Here is a 24,174-nt window from a genome sequence, read left to right as displayed (position 1 = left end):
CATCCAAAGGACAAAATTGGATAAATAGTCGATGCAATTATTTCAAACCATACTCCATAATATCGTATTATAATATTAAACTCCATTTTAGAACAACAAACCGACAACCATAGCCAAAGTCGTTTGATTCATTGAACATATTCTTTTTCTGAAAGTTAAAGACTATTTCCGAAATTATAAAACAAATCAAATGTATGTTCTTACCAAAACTAACACAAATTTGACTTGGAAATGGTCAAATAGAATATGTAAAAACAAAAACAAAGGAAATAAGCAGTTCCAATAGTGAACCTTTTATTATACATGTTACTTCTAAGTTCACATAATCATACAAATTCTGCCACAATTCGAAAAAATACAGTAGATGGAAGCGCAATTTAACATCTCATGAATAAACTGCAGATCTTAGAGTTTTGATCGAACCTTCTCGATCAGTTCTCGTCTTAGGATTTTCCCAGAGGCTGACTTGGGGACACTGTTTACGAATGTCACCTTCCGCAATCTTTTGAAAGGTGCAACCTGCAAGACATATGGAAATTACATGTAAATGTTCAATTGTATTTGGTATAACGGAAGTCATTTTTCAAGAGAAAGATTGATAATGATTTCCACCTTTGGACCTACTAGAGCATGTTCTGGTCCAGCGAAATATTCAATAAAATTAGCTTGTGAAGTGACAATTAGTAGTATAATTTAGTAAATCCCACACCAACAGATAGTCTGACGATGGTCCGGGCTACACTGCTTAAACCACTCCCAATAATCAATCCAAGAGCAGATATCTAAATGGTTAGGATAAGATGCAGGAAGCGAGACTTAGATGGTTTGGGCATGTGAAAAAGAGGAGCGTAGATGCCCCAGTGAGGAGGTGCGAGAGGTTGGCCCTGGTGGGTTTGAGAAGAAACAGAGGTCGGACGAAAAAGTATTGGAAATAGGTGATCAAGATGTGGCTTTGCTTCAGCTTACCGAGAACATGAACCTTGATAGGATGGTATGGAAGTCAATAATTAAGGTAGAAGGCTAGTTGGTAGTCGTGAATGTTTCTTTTACATATCAATAGTATTAGTGTTAGTCTGGTGCGATACTATTGTGAGATTTATAGTTTTACGTGTTGTCCCCTTTGCTTCGTTTTCTTGTTATCTTGTTGTTGTTAATGCTTGTGCTACTGCTTTATTTTCATCTTGCCTTGATCTTCTAAGCCTGTTGTGCAGGTGCGCGCATCATGTGAATATCTAAGAGATGTCACTGTTTCGCGATCATACCTGATCTGCAATGAACTTCTGAACATCTTCTTCAGTTAGAGAGCTATTAGGCGAGCGAACAACGTATGTAATTGGAACCTCACCAGCCTCAGCATCAGGAAACCTATAAAAAAAACTCTTAACTTCATACATTCTTGGATCATCTTTCCAAATAACATTACAGTATCACATGACATTTTTCGAATAAGATAGCTTCAAAATTTACTAGAGCAATACTTACGGGATAACAACAGCATCTAATATTTCAGGATGAGAAACTAGTAGACCTTCAAGCTCTGCTGGTGCAACCTGATAAAGAAATAAACTTGAACTATCACCCTTGATTAATTGATATAAAAATCAATCCGCATCTGGAAACATTAAATAATCCATTGCTTATGGAAATGAAAATAGACACCTAATGTTGAACACTTGACAACACCTACTTGATAAGGTTATTTTCACTAGGTTACTAGGAATCGAAGTGGGAGCTTTTACCTATCCTTTCAACTTGCATATTAGTCTAACTAACAGGATAAAGAAGCACCCACGGATATGGTATAGTGATCAATGAAGTGGGTTGAGAACCGTGAGGTCTCAGGTCAAATCCCAGCATTCCGGTAGGAGGTAGCAAGTACCCCGTGTAATTAGTCGAGGTGCGGCGCAAGCTGACCCGGATACCACGGTTATCAAAAGGACGGGATAAAGAATCTTCCCGGAAGTTATTTGAGCAGAAACCAGCAATGTGGAAAAAGATAAAAATACCTGCTGGCAATTACAAGGATTAATCTTATTCTCACATCAAGCTATTTTATCCCTCAGAAAAAAGCATGTATGAAGATTCTTTTATTCTGCTTATCTTTGTTCTATTGAAGTTTCATTTTTATATGACTGAAAATGCAGTGAAGATGGACTAGCACACAAGACTCAAGTGATGGACCTCGAAACGAAGGATCCAGCAGCTCTACACCCTTCTTCTCCTTTTAGAAATACATGGGATAAAAGGTTATAGGGGGATTTACTTTGTTTATGAGTCTCATATGGAGTAACTTAATGTGGTCAGGTTGTACTGAATAATTCAGGCTAAAAAGACATAGACATAGGAAGTTTGAGGAAAGAAACATTCTTAGCATCTCGCAACCCCCAAGGTGGAAGTAGAGATCTATCTTCTTAATTCTGCATTTGCCGAGACCATCAAGAACCCTAAGTGTACTGCACGTGCAATTTTTATCTAAGGGGTGAGAGGCGAGCTTGCCAGGAGAAGAAAAGATCAGAGCAGTAAGAAGTATCAAAATTTATGCGATGCAACACTCAGCTCTTCCAACTTTTTTTCGTACACCCAGGATGCTATGTTTCGGCCATAAACGGGTCAAGGTAGAGTTTATCCATTTAAGTGCGGAGCAAAGTTGATGATATTCATAGATTGCTTAGTTATGGAGTCTCTCTCCAATGCTATTTGAAGTATAATGAGTTTTGACAATCTTTAATTCGACTAGAGCGGTAGATATTATATTTCTTTTAGTTCTTTCAAAGAGGATGAATGAGTGAAAAGAAGTTCATCCCGAGTAAGAAGGACAGGCAAATAAAAGAATCTATTATTGAGAGCACCCTAAACGGGAACCTCAGTGCTAAGTTCAGCAGCACATTCAACTGGTAAACCTGGAGTTTCCTCTCTCTGAAAAGAATGGTCAAACAATCATTATGCCATAGTCCGAATCTGAAAGAAATGGTGGTCCAGGAAAAGTTGAACTAGTCAACTAGGAAGCTATATGCTCTACTATGGAAACCTCTATGGCAAGGTACTTGGACTATATGCTGCGATGTCCAATGACTTAGGTTTACAAGCCCAAAGTTTATTAATCAATTGCACAGGAAACATACTGAGTCTCCTCTATGGGGGCTGCCACGGGCATTATCCCATGAAGCAACCACCACAGAGGCTGACTGGATAACAACAACAACAACAACAACAACAACAACAACAACAAACCAAGTGAAATCCCATAAGTGGGGTCTGGGGAAGGTAGTGTGTACGCACACCTTGCCCCTACCCTGGGGAGGTAGAGAGGCTGTTTCCGCAAGACCCTCGGATTGAGAGGAAGGATAGGATCAAACAAATATCAACAACAACAGAGGCTGATTGGACCTACTGTGATATACAGCTTGTAAATAGATAGACCTCCTAAGAGGAATTTCGCCAACACGTGATACAAAGCCTGTTAAAGAGTATTGAACATATGGGAGGAATCACAATATATAGTTGAGAAGATCATGTTGTGAGCAGGTGCGAGAAATTAATAAAGGTGATCCTTTTTGGAATCAAACCAAAATGTTTTTCCAAGAAGCTTTCCTCAGACAAAAACCAATTTGATTTAAAACAGATATCAGTTTCCTGAAATTAGACCAAAAAGCTTTCCAGAAACCTAAACAAAACCAACTCAGGTTTTCCAAAACAAAATGTTCTCTAAAAGCTTGTTCACAAAAAACTAATTGAACATGCAACTTCCCCCCTAATTCATTACTAAAAATTAAACAACAGTCGAATCCAAAGACCACCAACAAACAAAGAGTTCCTAATTTGAAAACTTAAGTTCAAGACAAGAAAAAAGGCAGTTGACATAGGAAAAAAACAGACATAATTTTAGTCCCTTCAGGATAAACAGACATAATGAATCAGAAAGACACGGTGTTTTTTCTCCCTTCAGCATATCAAATTTTGGCCAGGGAACTAATGCTATATGCACCAATTAGAGGCAAGACAGCATGTACTAATATAGATACAGCAAGTTCAGCTAAGTCTTTGCTACCGTTTGGCCATAAAAGAAATTCACTTTTTCCGAAAAAATTTCACTTTTTTTCGATCTAATTATTTTCAATTTTCACTTGAAGATGAATTTCTAAATTTTTTGAAAATTTGAAAAACTCCAAAAAACTATTTTTCAAAATTCACTTCAGATCATTCACAAAAATTCAAAAACAACCCAAAATTGTATTCATGTCCAAACACAACTCTAATTTTCAAATACCATTTTTACTCGAAAAAAAATTTACTTTTTCCAGAATTTTACAATTCTTTTGTCCAAACTCCCACTTATTTTTAAAACCCGGAGGAAAATTTGCCATCACCAAAAAGAGGGTACCTGAAAACCTTTGCACTTGATCAGCTCTTTGATCCTATCAACGACATAGAGCATTCCTTCCTCATCAAAGTATCCAAGATCTCCCGTATGAACCCAACCCTGATTATCTATAGTGAGCTTTGTGGCCTGTGGATTATTGAAATAGCCTGAAAATAACAAAACTCCATAAAGAACAGGACATAAAACGCAATGCCTGCCCATCGCGAAATGAGAACCAGTATTCCTCAAAGTTAACAGAATTGAGTAAACTGCCATATGAAAACAATTCATTTTCAGAATAACAATTATTGCCTTGTCCAAAAGAAACATAGTAGCTCAAAAAACACAGTTCAGCAGATTTACATGCAACAAGGTACAAAGTGCAATTTCCGTTGTACCGGTTTTACCTTTTATGATAGCAAAAGAATAGAATTCTATTCTAGTCATACATACATAACTACACCAAATTTGGCAAAGATTGTACCTTGCATCATGTTGGGACCACGCACCCATATTTCCCCTAATTGTCCAGGAGGAAGAGGCTTCAGTTTATCAACACTAATTATTTGAGCTTCCACTCCAGGAGCCAAGGTCCCCGCTGATCCTGTGTGTCTCGGTCCAACATATGGACTCTCCACTGCCACAATTCCACATGTTTCTGTCATACCATATCCCTGAAATTATAGCACTATGAACTATGAGAATTCCTCCTAAGGTACTTACCAAATGTCATGACCATTCATGGGAAGCTATCCATATTGCCCATATGGGCTGTCTGGTTATTCATTTATTTCTCTCGCTACTGTTTTGGTGTTAACAGAACATTGTAAACAAAAGCATCAAAGGTCACTAAAGTTTTGATGTTTTATAAAAAGAGAAAGTTGTTTTGATGTTTTGAAGGCAAATGCCTAGACAAGGAGAAGTACTATTACTGAAAGGTTAAAACAACAACTACTACAATTAACAAAGGATCAGTTTCAAACTAGTTGGGGTCAGCTATGCAATCCTCTATATTCTCATCCATTTTGACATGTTCCGTTCCAACAAAAAAAGCAGTCTGGTGCACTAAGTTCCCACTTCGCAAGGGTCTGAAAAAGATTAGATCACATTGGGTCTATTGTATAGAGCCTTACTTGCATTTCTGCAAAAGACGGTTCTTATGGATTGAACCTGTGACCTCCTGATCATATGGCAGCAACTCTTTGCCATTGCGCCAAGACTCCCTATCATTCCAATATTCGAGGTAGAAATAATGCAGCAAAAAAATTACCTGAAAAACAACAGCCTGAGGAAAGTTCTTAGCGCATTCCTCCATCAATTCCTTCCCTAAAGGTGCAGCCCCCGAACCAATATTCCTCAACGATGTTAAATTATACCTCTTCACCACAGGATTCTTAGCCAATGCTAAAACAACCGGAGGCACAATCCACAAATGTGTCACCCTATACTTATCAACAGTCTTCAAAATCATTTCCAAATCAAACTTAGCCATAGACACAATAGCACTACCCCTTTGCAATTGTGCATACATAATAACAGCTAGACCAAACACATGAAACATAGGCAAAACACACAAAAAAACATTATGCATTTCACCCTTCAAATCTTGATCAGCAGTTACCATTAAAGATGCAGCAATGAAATTCCTGTGACTTAAAACTACTCCTTTACTAATCCCTGTTGTACCTGAAGAGTACAACAATGCAGCAGTATCACTCTGATTTATCCCACTATTATCCAAATTCACATACCCTGATTTATCAACTAACTCAGTAAACGTTGCGCCACTAAAATTACAATCGTTTTTGTGACCCAAAAGCAAAATAGGTAAATTAAAGCCACTAATTTTATCAAGCAACTCGGGGACAGTTATAATAAGCTTTGGTTTACAATCTTTAATTTGCTTAGAAAGTTCAGAAACTGTGTACATAGGATTAACAGTTGTAGCAATAGCACCTAAAGCAATAACACCAAAGAAACAAAGAGGGAATTGAATAGAGTTAGGTGCAAAAATAAGAACAACGTCATTTTTCTTTATACCAAATTGGTGAATTAGGCCATGGGAAATTTTGGATACAATTGTTTTGAATTGAGAAAAAGTCAAAGTTTGACCAGAATCACCATCAAAAAGTGCTGGTTTTTCAGGAAAAGAGGAAATATTTCGGAAGAGAAAAGAGACCATAGAAAGATTTTGATCTTTTGGAAGAAACAGAGGAGGTCTAAGTGATCTGTATATTCCATCACGCCCATAACCAGATTTTTCCATTGAATTGAACACTATTTTTGACTTGATTTTTATGTAATGCTTTTTCTGAATTTTCAGTGGGAAATGAATTGGTATTTGGGATTCTTGAATTGAGGAGAAAAGATAGGAAAATGACAAGGAAATATATAAGGTATTATGAAGATTAGATAGAGGAAAGACAGTTTGTTGAGTCGTCCATGGTAGAGTCCACCATAATTATTTAGGAAAAGTCAAATATTTTGTCTTTTTAATGGTTATTAATTTACATAGTAGGTATAGTATTTGGTTACTGACTAACTTAAAAATTATACTATGAAATACGAGTTGCTGTTATGTTTATGATTGGGAAATATTCAAATTTGTCACTGCATTATTTGCAATAATTTAGTTTCACTCTTCGTCATACTTTTAGTCGATTCATATCCCTACAGTTAGTATGTTTCAAGAGAGCTTCCGCATAAAATAGGTAGACTCTCCATGTTTAAATTTTTCGAGACAATGTTATCCGTCAACATTTTGACTATTATTTTGAAATTATTCTCAAATTTAAGCTTTATTAGTGATCAAAGAAAAAAAAATTTGTATTAATTTACTATAATAGGTATAGTATTTGGTTACAGACTAAAAAATTATACTATGAAATACGAGTTGCTGTTATGTTTATGATTGGGAAAGATTCTAAGCCTTCTTTGCAATAATCTAATTTTTCTCTCTATTATTTGTATTCTTGCAATTAGTAAGTCTTGTATTTGTTCTTTTTATTAAGGGAGCTTCAGCAAAAAATGGATAGACTCTGCTTTAGAGAAAAGGGTCTAATATTATCCGTCAATTTTTTACTATATATTATTTTCAAATTTGAGCTTTGTCAGAGATCACAGAAAAAAATAAAGCTTTTCCTAACGACGAGATAATATTAAACCTAAAATTTAATGAAACTAAAAGTTGCTCAAAAAGGATAAAGGAAAATTTGTCCCTATCGTTTGAATGGGTTTCGATCAAATATAAAATTGACATTTGTCGAACAAACAATTTTAGGCCATAAAACAAGTGTGCACGAATATAATCCGAATTGATTGGAAATTATCTCGTGAATTTCAATGTTTTTTGCGTAATTAACAGCTTGTTTGGATGGTTATTACGCATCGTTTCATAATGTATCTTATCGTACTATATTGTATTGTACTGTATCGTTTGATAAATACAATATTTGGATAGATTGTGTCGTTTGTCATCGTTCCATGATATCACGCACCAGTAATATGAAGAATAAACTTGCAATATTATAAAGAAAAATTATGATACAAGATAAAATTACTATATAAAAAAGTAGAGTAAATGATAAAATAAAATAATTTAATAATAACAAAAGGTGAGATTGAGAGAAAAAGACAAGATAACGACGCGATCACACCAAATCGGTCGTTACATAAAGTGGCACATTTCGTCGTTATACAACGACGGATTTAACGATATGATACAATAAAATTTAAGTAACAATCAAAACAAATATTGTATTTAAAGTAACAATACAATACGATACAATGGGTAATAACCATCCAAACAAGCTGTAAAACTCTTCACATAATTAATAATGTCATTTTCTTAGAAAAATATTGCAATTTGCAATGCCTGAGGAAAGTGTGAATTTTTAATTTTGGTATATCACTCGTTTGTCTTGGATATAAATTACTACCTTTTATGAGTTGGGACCAACAACAAAATAGGCCACGCTTCTTTCTTTTAGTCCACATAATATCTAATTACAAGAATAATTATTCAACGTAAAACAAACTAAATAAGTACGTAAACAATATGTATTTGAAAATAAATATTTATCACTTAATTATATCAAATAATATACCTATTTTTTGTTTATTACTTAATTATAATAAGTTAGTAATATGATTTGATGTAAATATCATATATGAAAATTACTTATTAAATGCTCCATACATTAAGCAAGACCAGGAAAGCGAAAAAATGCACACTTGTTATAAAATATAACCAAAATAACAATATAGAACAAGCAAAAACAAACTAAGAGATATAGAGAGAAAGAGAGGAAGAGAGATTCTTATTTCTTCTTCAATTATGTGTATTTTTCTATCTATTACAAGGCCTTTATATATGCATAAAAGTGAAGAAAATATGTCATGGAATATGTCATTAAACATTTGAGATGAAGATCATGGAAGAAGAGTAGACATAGATAATGTGCCTCGTTAAAACCTGATTAGAAAAAAACCCTATGGGGAAAAAATCCTAGTGAAGGAAAAAGAGTACACATGTTTAGAAATACGCCTTTTAGTTGCCTCGTTAAAAACCTTGCAAGAAAAATTCAGTGGGATAAAACCATGTAAGGGACCCCTGATGAGAGCATCAACTCGCATCCTTGAGCCTTCGCATCCCAATTTTGTACACCATTTTCTTGAAGGTTGATGTTGGTAGAGATTTGGTGAACAAATCAGCCATATTATCACTTGAACGAATCTGTTGCACATTGATATCACCATTCTTTTGAAAATCATGTGTAAAAAATAACTTTGGTGAAATGTGTTTTGTCCTATCTCCTTTTATGAATCCTCCCTTCAATTGGGCTATGCATGCTGCATTGTTTTCATACAAAATTGTGGGTAGTTTTTCACACTTCAAACCACATTTGTCTCGGATAAGATATATTATAGACCTCAACCAAATACATTCTCGACTTGCTTCATGAATAACAATTATCTCAGCATGATTAGAAGAAGTAGCCACGATTGATTGCTTAGTCGATCGCCAAGATATGGCAGTGCCGCCACATGTAAACACATAACCTGTTTGAGATCGAGCCTTATGCGGGTCAGATAAATACCCAGCATCGGCATAACCAACAAGATCGGGATTGCAATCATTGCCATAAAATAAGCCCATATCGGTAGTCCCTTTTAGATATCGCAATATGTGTTTGATCCCATTCTAGTGTCTCCTTGTAGGAGCAGAGCTATATCTTGCTAAGACATTAATCGAAAAAGTTATGTCAGGCCTTGTAGTGTTAGCAAGATACATTAGTGCACCAATTGCACTAAGATATGGTACTTCAGGACCAAGAAGCTTTTCATTCTTTTCTTGAGGTCGAAATGGATCCTTATTCACATCAAGTGATCGAACAATCATCGGAGTACTTAATGGATGTAATTCATCCATGTAAAACCGTTTCAATACCTTTTTAATGTAGGCAGATTGATGAACAAAAATCTCATTTGTCAAATGTTCAATTTGCAAACCGAGACATAATTTTGTCTTTCCGAGATCTTTCATCTCGAATTCCTTCTTTAAATAATCAATTGCCTTTTGGAGTTCTGTAGGAGTTCCAATAAGGTTTATGTCATCGACATATACGGCAAGTACAACAAATTCCGATGTTGTTTTCTTTATAAAACACATGGACAAATGACATCATTTATATAACCCTACTTTAATAAATACTCACTAAGACGGTTATAGCACATTCTTCCTGATTACTTTAGACCATACAAAGATCTTTGCAATTTAATTAAAAATATTTTCGGGACTTTGAATTCTGTGTGTTAGGCATTTTAAATCCCTCGAGAATTTTCATGTATATCTCATTATCAAGTGAGTCGTAAAGGTAGGCTGTAACTACATCCATTAAATGCATGTCAAGCTTTTCATGGACAGCAAAACTAATGAGATAACGGAATGTATAGCATCCATAACAGGAGAATATATCTCTTCATAATCGACACCAGGCCTTTGTGAAAATCCTTGTGCAACAAGACGTGCCTTATATCTTTGTACCTCATTTTTTTCATTCCTTTTGCGTACAAAGACCCATTTATAGCCAACAGGCTTAACACCATTAGGTGTTTGGAGTACAGGCCCAAAAACTTCACGTTTTGCAAGTGAACTTAACTCTAATTGGATTGCTTCTTGCCATTTTGGCCAATCAAGCCTTTGTCGACATTCTTCAACAGATTGAGGTTCAAGATCCTCACTTTCTTGCATAATGCTAGATGCAACATTATATGCAAAGATGTAATCCACCACTATATCCATTCGATTCAAATTTGTCTCAATATCGATTGGATTTATTGATAGTTCCTTATTTTCTTGAGTCTCAAGCTCATTAATTTCCTCATGAATCTCAGGATTGGTTAAATTGTGAATTTCTTTATGAGACTCTTTTGTAGTGTCATCTTGATCATTTGTTTTCCTTTTTCTAGGATTTCGATCCTTAGAACCTAATGGTCTGCCATGTTTTAGGCGTGCTTTTGACTCATTAGCTATGACACTAGAAGATTGTCCAATAGGGACATCAATACGTATTGGGACATTCTCTGCAGGGATATGTGATTTTGTTATCCTTTTCAGATCCGTAAATGCATCTGGCATTTGATTTGCTATTTTCTGCAAATGGATAATCTTTTGCACCTCTGTGTCACAAATAGAGGCACGTGGATCAAGATGAGACAATGATGTATTTTTTCACAAAATTTCACGTTTGGTTTCACTAATTTCTCCCCCTAATTTTGGGAAAAATGCCTCATCGAATCGACAATCTGCAAAACGAGCAGTGAACAAATCTCCCATCAATGTTTCAAGGTAGCGAATAATGGAGGGCGATTCAAACCTAACATATATTCCCAACCTTCTTTGGGGACCCATCTTGGTGCGATATGAGGGTGTTACAAGCAAATATACAGCGCATCCAAAAATTCTTAGATGAGATATATTAGGTTCATGACATAAAACTAATTGCAACGGGGAATATTTGTGATAATTTGTTGGTCTAAGACGAATTAGCATTGCTGCATGTAAAATGGCATGACCCCAAACAGAAGTGGGCAACTGCGTTTTCATGAGTAACTGTCTTGCTATCAATTGTAGACATTTAATTAAAGACTTTGCAAGGCCATTTTGAGTGTGAACATAAGCTATAGGATGTTACACTTTTATTCCAATTGATAAGCAATAATCATTAAATGCTTGGGATGAAAACTCAGCAGCATTATCAAGTTTAATAGACTTAATTGGATTATCGGAAAATTGTGCCCGTAATCGGATTATTTGTGCCATTAATTTTGCAAACGCGGGGTTGCGAGATGACAATAGGCATACATGAGACCATCTAGAAGATGCATCTATTAAGACCATAAAATATCTAAACGACCCACTAGGTGGGTGAATAGGTCCACAAATGTCCCCTTGTATACGTTCTAAAAACGCAGGGGACTCAATCCCAACCTTTGTTGGTGATGGTCTTATAATTAACTTGCCTTGATAACAAGAAGTGCAAGAAAATTCATTATTTAAAAGAATTTTCAAATTCTTTAATGGATGCCCATTTGAGTTTTCTATGATTCTTCTCATCATAATTGATCCAGGATGGCCCAATCGATCATGCCAAAGTACAAAAGTATTGGAAGCAGTAACCTTTTGATTTAAGGTAGAATGTGCCTCAATTGCACTATTTTTTGTACAATACAAGCCACAAGATAAAGATGGGAACTTCTCAATAACTCTTTTCTGGCCAGAGTCATTCTTGGTAACGATGAGATATTCCATATTATTCTCATATATTGTCTCAATATGAAATCCATTTCTGCGGATATCTTTAAAACTCAATAAGTTCCTCTTGGACTTGGAGGAGAACATTGCATTCTCTATGATAATTATTGTTCCCATAGGCAGAGTTATAGTAGCTCTTCCAGAGCCTTCAATTAGATTATTACTACCAGAAATTGTAGTAATATCTGTCTTACACATACTTAAATGAGAGAAATATTTCTTCTCTTTGAATATTGTATGTGTCGTACATGAATCAATTAAGCAAATTTTTTTACAATTGAACTTTGATCCAAGTTTGCTTTGAAAGATATCCATATTTGCTTCCCGTAGTTTGACATACAAAAGAAGTATATGAATAAATATTAGTATTTTTAGAGAAAAATGGAAAAGAAATAAAGTTAAACCAATAATTCAATAGTAGCCTTTAATGCATTTTCTGGCAAATTCTAATTATTATACAAATAATTACACAAAAAATAATACAAGTACACATATGACTAATACAACTACAACAAATTTATTTACATGTATAAATTATTTGCATTTTCCTACACATTGTATGAAAAATAATTGATCCGTGTAAGAAAAGAACATACTCATAAAAAAATTGAGGGTGAAGTAACAAAAGTTGTTCCAGGGTGCTTGTAAACCTTTTCTTAAAGAGAATTAAAGCAACATAAAGAAAAGTTAAAATTGTTAAAAGATCACTGAGACTAGAATACTAATTAATAGGATATTACTCCTTGTTTGTGAAATTTTTAAAATTTCAGAAATAAAATATTCTTAAGAACTACATAAGAAGAATTATAAATTGCAATAAAAATTACGAGATGTTTATTCATTACATACTACGAATAGGAAAGCATAAAAATTAAAATGCTCAATTATCTCTAGCGACAGATCCATCACCGATCAAGTGGTTTATTTTTTCATCAGAGTGCTCAAAAATCTGCCATATCCAAGTGGGTGATGTCAAATTCATTGTCATAGACAAGATTGACTTCATGGCCTTTATTCTTCAGAGATGCTTGATAAAGCTCAACCAAATGTTTTGGTATGCGACAACAATGCCCTTTTCCACCGCAACGATAGCATTTAGTTTCTGAACCTCTGCATTTCGTTTCTCATCTTTCCCTTTCCATTTTTGGAAGTTATTTTTCGGTGGAGGATGATTAACACCAGGAAATTTTCTTCCTTGGATATGGCCACGACCACGAATATGGCCACGACCTTTTCCACGATTAGCATAATGGGAATACACCTCATCCTCTTTAGGCAATGGTGTAGACCCAGTGGGTCGATTTTCGTGATTTTTCATAAGAAATTCATTATTTCGTTTAGCCACAAGTAGAAGAGAAATCAACTGAGAGTACTTTGTGAAGCCTTTCTCTTGGTACTGCTGTTGCAAGACCATATTGGAGGCATGAAACGTTGTAAACATTTTTTCAAACATATCATAGTCACTGATATTATCTCCACGGAGTTTCAATTTAGAAGTAATTCTAAACATAACAGAATTATATTCAGAAACAGACTTAAAGTCTTGGAGCCTAAGATGAGCCCAATCATATCATGCTTGTGGAAGAGTGACCAACTTGAAGTTGTCATATCTTTCTTTTAAACCATTCCACAAAACAAGTGGATCTTTCACTGTGAGATATTCAATTTTCAACCCTTCATCCAGGTGATGGCGCAAGAAAATCAAGACCTTAGCACAATCATGGGTGGATGCTTTATCTTTATCTTTAATGGCGTCTCCAAGACCCATTGCATCTAAATGGATTTCAGCATCCAATACCCATGTCATATAGTTCTTGCCCGAAATTTCAAGGGCAATGAACTTTCTTTTCATAATATCAGACATAATTAAAAAATACAAATTTGAGAAAAATTATACCTTAATTTTCTCAAAGATCTTCTTGAGATGGTAAAGCCTCGTGCTGATAACGTGTTATAAAATATAACCCAAAATAACAATATATAACAAGCAAAAACAAACTAAGAGATATAGAGAGAAAAAGAGGAAGAGAGATTCTTATTTCTTCTTCAATTGTGTGTATTTTCCTATCTATTACAAGGCCTTTATATAGGCATAAAAATAAAGATAATATGTCATGAAATATGTCATTAAACATTTGAGACGAAGATCATGGAAGAAAAGTAGACATCCAACATAACGTGATACTTATCATAACAACACTGATGTTGTACTTTTTCTTTTATTATTCAACACAGATCGTGGGCATATCAATTGTATACAACTAGTAGGCAAATAAATAAACTAATGAGCCTCTTTATCTAGTTTATTTTTTTCCTTTCTATTAACTACTCGAAAAATAATTTCCACTCCAAAAAGTAACCGAGAAAAGGAAAGCAAGAAACATAGTGGGCGTTTGGACATAAAGAATTGTAAAATTTCCCGGGGGTTCCTGGGTAGGGGTATGTTTTCGAATCGGTTTATCGGTAAATCGATTCGATTATTTGTTATCAGTTTATCGATTTATCGATTTTGATTTCGAAATTTTCCTTATCGAGTTATCGATTTCGATTTCGATTTTATCCTCTTTGGTTATCGGTTTATCGATAAACCGATAAAATAGAGGATATTCTTGGATTCTTTTACTACTCTCTTCAGGCCAATCACCCTACGGACTACGCCTATTACTACACTAGTACTATTCTCCTGACCATTGTTTCTCTCACCACATTTGGTATACTACGTCGTTATGACTATTATGCCCTTTACTTCCATACAAAATGAATAAACTTTCCCTCTGAATTTAGTGTACGTATTTTAAGTTCTTGAAAATAGTTTATTATGTTACTGATTAGTTTTATGAGATAACTTATTTTATGAAAAAAAACTATAATATACTTTAGTTCGTAAATATCATAAGTTTAGTGAAACAAAAAAATGTTTTCAACAATAGAACAGAAGGTTTTATAAAAATTAGAACAAGTAAAAGCTAGACATGTTATTTGTACAAGTTCATTGATTTTTATGTTATAAATCGTTGGAGTGTTGGTGGCATACACTTGATCCCTTATTTTAGTTTCGTTACATGTGCTTGTTGACACAATTTTTATGTTATAAACGGTGTTTTGTCTTATTTTAGCTTCTTCTTGTCCATATTAGTTAGGCGTGTTTATAGCGATATACTTTCCGTGGAATCCCGCAAATTTTCTTATTGGTGTAATCGATAACCGAATCGATAAGCCCCAAAAATCGATAAATCGAAATCGAAAAACCGAAACCTTATTGAAACGATAACGATAAGCATATGTACAAATCGATAATCGATAATCGATAAGGGTCAAAATCGAATCGATAAATCGAATGCACATCCCTAGTCCCGGGGGTTGGGGAATCAAGTGAAAATGATATTTGAAAATTAATGTTGTATTTGGACATGAATATAATTTTGGCTGAAGTGAAAATTTTGAAAAATTATTTTTTGGAGTTTTTCAAATTTTCGAAAAATTTCGAAATTCATCTTCAAGTGAAAATTGAAAATTTCATGGTCAAACACTGATTTTGAAAAAAAGTGAAAATATTTTCGAAAAAAGGTACTACCTCCGTTTCAAGGGGTAGCCGTAGCTTTTCTTTGGGAGACCTCTTTTCCTTCCGAACTCCATAAATGTTATTTCCTCCGTCTTAAAAGAATTACATATTTTTAAAGGAGATTGACACAATTATCTATAAAAATAAAACTATTTACTCTTACCTACCCATTTATTTTCTTATCCATCAAAAATTACATTTCCTACCCATATTAATTTTTGTGGGGAATTTTCTCTTTTTTCTCTAATTCTTTGTTGTTTCTATGCTTTTTTCCTTTTTTTTTCTTTCTTTTCTCCTCTTCTTTTTTCTCGTTTTCTTCTTTTTTTTTCTTTTTTCTCTTTTATTCATTTATTTTTGCCCAATCGTATTATTATTATTATTATTATTATTATTATTATTATTATTATTATTATTATTATTATTATTATTATTATTATTATTATTAGCATAACTTATAGTTCACACTCAAATTTGACTCCTTTATTTCTTTTCTTTTTTCTTTTCTTTATTTCTTGTTCCTTTTCTAATTCCACGTAATTGCCGTGCAAACCTTGATCTCTTTTGTCACACCTCCTTTTTTCGAAGGGATAGGGAGTTTTTCCAATTAAAGTGACATTAATCGAATGAGATTATTTATTTAATTCAGAGTCGCCACTTGGAATAATTTATGGTGTCCCAAATCACCGATTTATTTAAAATCCCAAATCGAGAAAAATGGCTCTATTTTAAATTCCGTGAAATCAGAAGATCGTGTAAGGAATTTTGTTAGCCCGGGAGAAGGTGTTAGACACTCCCGAGTTCCGTGGTTTTAGCACGGTCGCTTTAATCATACCTGGCTTATTTAAATATTTAATTACATATTTTTTGAATCTATGTGTATTTACCCTTTTTACCGCTTTTAATTATGGCGTTTATGGATTTATCTTGGAAACGGATCACATGTGTATAAATCTGTTTTATTTGGGGCGCTAAAATCATGTCATGCATACGTGTATATAATTATCACGCTTTATTAATTATCAAGATTGTTTGGCCAAAGTCGCACGAATGCGTACCTTGATTTATTTTAAAAAATCATAATCATATCACACAAACGTGTACATAATCACGATAATAATTTTAAAACGTGCCTAAAACATTCTACGCATATTCAAAGTTAATTAATTTCTTAACTAGTGTGAGATTCGTTGTGCAAGGTCAAAGGATTATGAATAAAGTATTGCTGTAGAAAGGCACATGAGTTCACCACATCCTTATTTAATTAGTTGACAACATTTTAACTATTATCGGATTGGAGCAAACGAAAATAATACATTAGGCCCATTATCTCAAATTGAAACTTCATAAGCTAAAAATTCTTTTTACGTAGCTCAACTCGACGGCCACTTAATAGTCAAAAGTAATTCAAGCACAACTTTGGTTACAAAATGCTGACAACACATATTATAATATAAATAAATGCTCTTATTTTCCAATCTTTAAAGATTCAATGGTAAAACCAACAAAAGCAATCAAAACAATTAATATTCATCTTATATATCAAAGCAAATAAAATAAATTAATCCAAACAAGAAACCGAAATTACAGATGTCACGATCCAAATTTCCAATCTTAGGGTCGTGATGACGCCTAACATCACACTTGTTAGGAAAACCAGTGTTAGAAATTGATTAGCTATTTCCTTTTGAATAATTATTAAAACACAATAAGACAATTTAAATATAACTAAATCTGATAGTTTCCATCAATAACTTCATGAATAAAATAATAAACGAATAAATAAACCAAGCTACGAACTAAATATATAACTCTAAGACTACCCCAGGGTCTAGTGTCATAATTCACGAACTTCTAAGAATACTACGTATAATGGGCTGAAAGAAATAATGTATCTGTTCTGAGTAAAATAAACAATCTCTACAAAACTAAGAGAAGACTCCAGGACTTCTGCGGATGCCAACATATCTACCTCGTGTCTCCGAGTGATGAATGACAGCTACTAAAGTCTCTAACGCTGGACGGTACCTGGACCTGCACAAAAGAGTGCAGAGTGTAGTATCAGTAAAATCGACCCCATGTACTGAGTATGTGTCGAGCCTAACCTCGACGAAGTAGTGACGAGGCTACGGCGGGGGAATTATAATATAACCTGTAACAACATATAAATAATAAAGCAAGAAAGAAATTTTAAACTAAACAAAAACAATAAACTATAGCAATAAATGACATAATTCAGCCACCTCTTGTCAGGTCTCAACTATAACCAAATTCTCACATAAGCTTCCACATTTCAAATTTCGCTTTCAAAGTAATCGTAGGTGTCAAATATGAGATAAACAGTAGAGTAAAATAGAGAGATTTCCATTCCTTCTATTTAAAAATTAATAAATCATAAATATTCTCCCTTATCGCTCCTTGTTGCGGTGTGCAACCCGCTCCCACCTGTCCACCCTTATTCCTCTTCCCTATATACAAATATCATCATTATTTCTCCTATTCCGACGTGCAACCCGATCTCACCTGCCCACCCTTATCACTCCTTGTTGCAGTGTGCAACCCGCTCCCACCCGACAATAATATTACTTTTATTTATAAAGATTTTACAAATTTCAAATCAATGCTTTTCACAATATTTTTGCCTCAACAATTGTAAACAGTAAACCGTACCACTCATAACTTCATCATTTATTATTTCACAAATAAACCAACCGTAATATATATTAAAACACTGTCAACTAGCTCACTCTTTTATGTATCACAATGAAGTCAAAGGAACAACCAACATTTCCAAAATACTTGAAACAATACTTAACAGCAATTTAACGAAACAAAGTAAGCATATAGACATTAATGATAATAAAACAATTAAGCCAGGGGTCAATTAAATTAGAAACGGGGAAGGGATCATGTTTAATAAATAATTTGGTGGTGCATAGATACTCGTCACCTCTCATATACACCACGCACATGAAAATTCACATAGCAATTAGGTTGGGGGTTCCTCTTCCCTCAAGTCAAGATTAAACCAAACACTTATTTCAAATCCGCAGGCCACTCAAATCTAATCATAATTAACTTAATATCATTAATTAATGTTAAAGGAACTAACTTTTATGAAAAATTATGGTTTTCCTACGTTTTCTCAAAAAAATAAATTAAAAACCGACCTCGGACCCACTTGGTCCAAACTCGGGGTTCGGACCAAATTTCGTCTACCCATTCATCCCCGAGCCCGAGTATGCAATTAGTTTCGAAATTCGACCCCAATTTGAGGTCAAAATTTGATTTTTACAAAATTCTCTAATTTTACCCAAACCCCCAATTTTTGCCATGAAAATTCTTGTTTTTTGATTGAAAAGTGATGAAAAACATTGTGTCACGACCCGGATTTCCCACCCTCGGGAGTCGTGATGGCACCTACTCGTAGAAGCTAGACAAGCCACGAAATATAGAAATTCTAACTCTTTCATTTTAATCCTTTTAACAACTTGAGTTAACAAGAAATCAACAATTTAAAGATCAACGATAACAGAATAAGCGGAAGACTTAAACAGCTAAAAATGATCAAAACAGTACTACAATGCCAATATACTCCTCTACCCGGAATCTGGTGTCACAATATTCACAGACTATCTATGAGTACTACATACAAATGTCTGAAAAAGGAAATATAGTCTGTCTCGGAGACAAGTGAAAACAGAACATATAAATGGATAGAAGAGAATGCCGGGCCTGCAGATGCCTACAGGACTACCTTGAGATCTCTGAGTGAACTGAAGGATGGCTCCCCAAGTGCTACTGCCCAAATGCTGCTCTGATATCTGCACATAGAGCAGAGTGTAGCATCAGCACAACCGACCCCATGTGCTGGTAAGTGCCTGGCCTAACCCCGGCGAGGTAGTGACGAGGCTAGGACCAGACTCCAGATAAACCTGTGCAGTTATATAATATAAAACGGAAAATAAACAGGAATAAACAATTTAAATGGGAGGGGGTACATGCTACAGGAAAAATATCAAATCCAGCAGAAACTTAGAGAAATATGAGAGAACGATTCAAGATCTACAACAAAACAATAATAATATTGTTGCGGCGTGCAACCCGATCCCTTATCATTTAACACTGTTGCGGCGTGCAACCCGATCCATTTATATCATTGTTGCAGCGTGCAACCTGATCCATTTATATCACTGTTGCGTCCTGCAACTCGATCAAATATAATATTTATTGCGGCGTGCAACCCGTTCCAAATATACAGTCAACAATAATCATAACAATAGTCCTAGCAAGGGATCAATAACGAACTACACTATCCCGGCAAGGGAATCGACAACATAAATAAATACGTCCCGGCAAGGGAGAAACAACTATAACCAATCTTACTCCAACATCTAACCATTTCAGCTATCACCAATACTCAAACTTAATAGTTTCCACGAAAACAAACTTAATCCTTGCTCAATATCGAGAGTCATCAATTAAAGCATCCGTAATATCATTTAAGAATACAACAAGATGCAATTTAAGACTCACGGTCATGCTCCACACCAACGTATAGATACCCGTCACCATGCCTATACGTCGTACTCAACAAGAGGCAAATAGCAAATTAGACACAACTCATAATCCCTCAAGCTAAGGTTAGACCGAACACATACCTCGATGCCTCAAACACAATTCACGATTCAATTATAGCTTTACCCCTTGATTCCACCACCATTCGTCGAATCTAGCCACAAGTTACTTAAGTACATCAATAAACGCTAAATGAATCAACCCCAATGCATGGAAATGAGTTTTTTAAAATTTTACCCAAAAAGTCAAAAATTACCTCCGGGCCCACATGGTCAAACCCCGAGGTTCGAACCAAAACCCAATTAATCATTCCCCCACGAACCCAAATATATAATTTGTTTTGAAATCGGACCTCAAATCGAGGTCCAAATCCCCAATTTTTGAAAAACCTAGATTCTACCCAAAACACCCAATTTCCCCAGTGAAAATCATTGATTTTAAGTTGAAATCATGTTAAAAGATGTTAATGATTGAAGGAAATGAGTTAAAATTAACTTACAATCGATTTTGAAGAAGGGTTGTTCTTGAAAAATCGCCCAAAGGAGTTTGTGTTTTGAAAAGATGTGAAAAATGAGTTAAAAATTGTCTAAGTATAAAGTTGCAGGTCACAAGTATGGGAAATGCGAACAGGGGTTCGCAATTGCGAACCCCGACCTCTACTAAATTGGGAATTGCGAAACAGGGAATGCATTTGCGAACCCTTCAGGGAAAATAGGACTTTTGCATTTGCGACCTGGGAATTGCGAAGAAAGGGACGCATTTGCGACCCAAAGCTGAGCAGGGGAATTTCGCATTTGCGATCAAAGCCTCGCATTTGCGAGCAAGACAGGCCTGAGCTGGTTTCGCATTTGCGATCCAGCCTTTGCATTGCGAGATGCGAAGCCTGCAGGCCTGGGCACACCAGCTAAAATCTGCAACTTTCTAAGTCTAAAAATCCACCCCGTGGCCTATCTAAAACTCACCCGAGCCCTCGGGGCTCCAAAGCAAATATACACACAACCTCAAAAACATCCTACGGACTTATTCGCGTAATAAAATCACCAAAATAACATCATGAACATCGAATTAAACCTCAAGATCAATGAAATTTCTCAAAACTTCTTTAAACATCAAGTTTTGCATTTAAGGTCCGAATCACGTCAAACGGATTCTGTTTCTTACCAAACTTCACAAAATTATCTTAAATCATATATTAGACCTGTACCGGATGCCGGAAATAAAATACGGGCACGATACCAACATGCTCTAATAAAAATTCATTTCCAAAACCTTTAAACCATTTCAGAAAACAATTTTCTTTATAAAATCATTTCTCGGGCTTGGGACCTCGGAATTCGATTCCGGGCATACACCCAAGTCCCATATTTTCCTACGGACCTTCCCGGACCGTCAAATCAGGGGTCTGGATTCGTTTACCCAAAACGTTGACTGAAGTCAAATTAATTCATTTTATAGTCAAAACTTATCTTTTTTCATAGATTTTCACATATAAGCTTTCTGGCTACGCGCCCGGATTGCGCACGTAAATCGAGGTGATACTAAAAGAGGTTTTTAAAGCCTCGAAATGCAGAATTTTATTTAAAAATAAGTGATGACCTCTTGGGTCATCACATTTTCCACCTCTAAAACAACCGTTCATCCTCGAACGGACAGAAGAAGGAAGTATCTGAGTCAGAGAAAAGATGGGGATAACGGCTCCGCATATCGGACTCGGACTCCCAGGTCAATGCCTCAGGAGGCAGACCTCTCCACGGAACACGAACATAAGGAAAACTTTTCGATCTCAACTAGCAAACTTGCCGGTCTAGAATAGTTACCGACTCCTCCTCATAAGACAAGTCCTTGTCCAACTGGACAGTGCTGAAATCTAACATGTGGGATGGATCTCTGTGATACTTCCGAAGCATGGACATATGAAACACTGGATGCACTACTGATAAGCTCGGTGGCAATGGAAGTCTATAAGCCACATCTCCCACTCAATCAAGAATCTCAAACAGACCAATGGACCTAGGGCTAAGCTTGCCCTTCTTCCCAAATCTCATCACGCCCTTCATAGGCGACACTCGAAGCAATACCCGCTCACCGAGCATGAAAGCCAAATCTCGAACCTTGCGGTCGGCATAACTCTTTTGCCTGGACTGAGCTGTACGAAGCCTATCCTGAATAATCCTAACCTTGTCCAAGGCCTCCTAAACCAGATCCGTACCTAACAACCAAGCCTCTCCTGGCTCAAACCATCCAATTGGAGACCGACACCGCCTACTATATAAAGCCTCATAAGGAGCCATCTGGATACTCGACTGGTAGCTGTTGTTGTAGGCAAACTCTACTAGAGGCAAAAACTAATCCCACGAGCCTCCAAAGTTAATGACACAGGCTCGAAGCATATCCTCCAAAATCTGGATAGTCCGCTCGGACTGCCCGTCCGTCTGAGGATGAAATGTTGTGCTCAACTCAACCCGCGTTCCTAACTATCGCTGAATTGCTCTCCAGAAATGTGTGGTAAACTGCGTACCTCGGTCCGAAATAATAGACTCGGGCACACCATAAAGACGAACAATCTCCTGGATATAGATTTTAGCTAACCTCTCGGAAGAATAGGAGACTGCCATAGGAATGAAATGCGTTGACTTGGTCAGCTTATCAACAATAACCCACACTGCAACAAACTTCCTCTGAGTCCGTGGGAGTCCAACAACGAAGCCCATAGTGATCCGCTCCTACTTCCACTCAGGAATCTCAATCTTCTAGAACAAACCACCAGGCCTCTAATGCTCATACTTAACCTGCTGACAATTCAAACACCGAGCCATATGTGCAACGATATCCTTCTTCATTCTCCGCCACCAATAATCCTGCCAAATCCTGATACATCTTTGCGGCACCCGGATGAATAGAGTACCAGGAACTATGGGCCTCCTCTAAAATCAACTCTCAGAGCCCATCTACATTAGCCACACAAACTCAACCCTGCAATATCAAAACTCTATCATCACCTAAGGTAACCTGCTTGGCACCACCGTGTTGCACCGTGTCTCTGACGACACACAAATGGGGATCATCATACTGCTGGTCACGAATACGCTCCAATAAAGAAGAACAAGCGATCGTGCAAGCTAACACCCGACTGGGCTCAGAAACATCCAACCTCACGAACTGATTGGCCAAAGCATGAACATCCAAAGCAAGCGGTCTCTCACCGACCGAAATATAAGCAAGACTGCCCATACTGGCTGACTTCCTATTCAAAGTATCAGCCACCACATTGGCCTTTCCCGGATGATATAAGATAGTGATATCATAATCTTTCAACAACTCCAACCACCTCCTCTGCCTCAAATTCAACTCCTTTTGCTTGAACAAATACTGAAGACTCTTGTGATCCATGAACACCTCACATGCCACGCCATACAGATAATGCCTCCAAATCTTCAATGCGTGAACAATGGCTGCCAACTCTAAATCATGAATCGGATAGTTCTTCTTATGAATCTTCAACTGCTGTGAAGCATAGACAATGACCTTGTTATCCGGCATCAACACTACACCGAGTCAAATACCAGATGCATCACAATAAACTGTATAAGGCCCTGAACCTGTGTTCAAAACCAACACCGGTACCGTAGTCAGAGCTGTCTTGAGCTTCTGAAAGCTCGCCTCACACTCGTCCGACCATCTGAACTAGGTACCCTTCTGGGTCAACCTGGTCATCGAGGCTGTGATAGATGAGAACCCCTCCACGAACCGACGATAATATCCTGCCAATCCTAAGAAACTCCGAGTCTCTGTAGCTGATGTTGGTCTAGGACAGTTCTTGACTGCCTCAATCTTCTTCGGATCAACCTGAATACCTTCTGC

General features: G+C 36.0%; 2 protein-coding genes across 2 annotated transcripts; both read right to left on the bottom strand.

Moving 5' to 3' along the window:
• Positions 1-270: 270 nt before the first annotated feature.
• Positions 271-6,788, bottom strand: LOC104234871 (probable CoA ligase CCL7). Its single transcript, XM_009788507.2, has 6 exons — positions 5,631-6,788; positions 4,845-5,034; positions 4,382-4,527; positions 1,483-1,550; positions 1,263-1,365; positions 271-519 (listed from the first exon to the last, which is right to left on the bottom strand). Exons 1-6 carry the CDS (start codon positions 6,624-6,626, stop codon positions 406-408), a joined length of 1,617 nt encoding a protein of 538 aa, XP_009786809.1. The 5' UTR covers positions 6,627-6,788; the 3' UTR covers positions 271-405.
• Positions 6,789-13,194: 6,406 nt separating this feature from the next.
• Positions 13,195-13,983, bottom strand: LOC138881650 (uncharacterized). The gene is made up of 2 exons (XM_070161894.1): positions 13,808-13,983; positions 13,195-13,678 (listed from the first exon to the last, which is right to left on the bottom strand). Exons 1-2 carry the CDS (start codon positions 13,981-13,983, stop codon positions 13,195-13,197), a joined length of 660 nt encoding a protein of 219 aa, XP_070017995.1.
• Between the last annotated feature and the right edge of the window lie 10,191 nt (positions 13,984-24,174).

This window comes from Nicotiana sylvestris, chromosome 11 (assembly GCF_000393655.2).
Source record: "Nicotiana sylvestris chromosome 11, ASM39365v2, whole genome shotgun sequence".
Taxonomy (NCBI): Eukaryota; Viridiplantae; Streptophyta; class Magnoliopsida; order Solanales; family Solanaceae; genus Nicotiana; species Nicotiana sylvestris.
This window is presented reverse-complemented; position numbering and strand designations above follow the sequence as displayed.

What these genes read in the sequence shown, in the direction of transcription:
- LOC104234871 (XM_009788507.2), bottom strand. Translation starts at nt 6,626, where the DNA reads ATGGAAAAATCTGGTTATGGGCGTGATGGAATATACAGATCACTTAGA. An exon ending in TCAAGTGCAAAGGTTTTCAG is followed by an intron (nt 1,551 to 4,381) that starts GTACCCTCTTTT and finishes TTTCTTTATCAG; the next exon opens with GTTGCACCAGCAGAGCTTGA. An exon ending in TTAGATGCTGTTGTTATCCC is followed by an intron (nt 1,366 to 1,482) that starts GTAAGTATTGCT and finishes TTTTTTTTATAG; the next exon opens with GTTTCCTGATGCTGAGGCTG.
- LOC138881650 (XM_070161894.1), bottom strand. Translation starts at nt 13,983, where the DNA reads ATGACATGGGTATTGGATGCTGAAATCCATTTAGATGCAATGGGTCTT. An exon ending in GTGAAAGATCCACTTGTTTT is followed by an intron (nt 13,679 to 13,807) that starts GTGGAATGGTTT and finishes TGTTATGTTTAG; the next exon opens with AATTACTTCTAAATTGAAAC.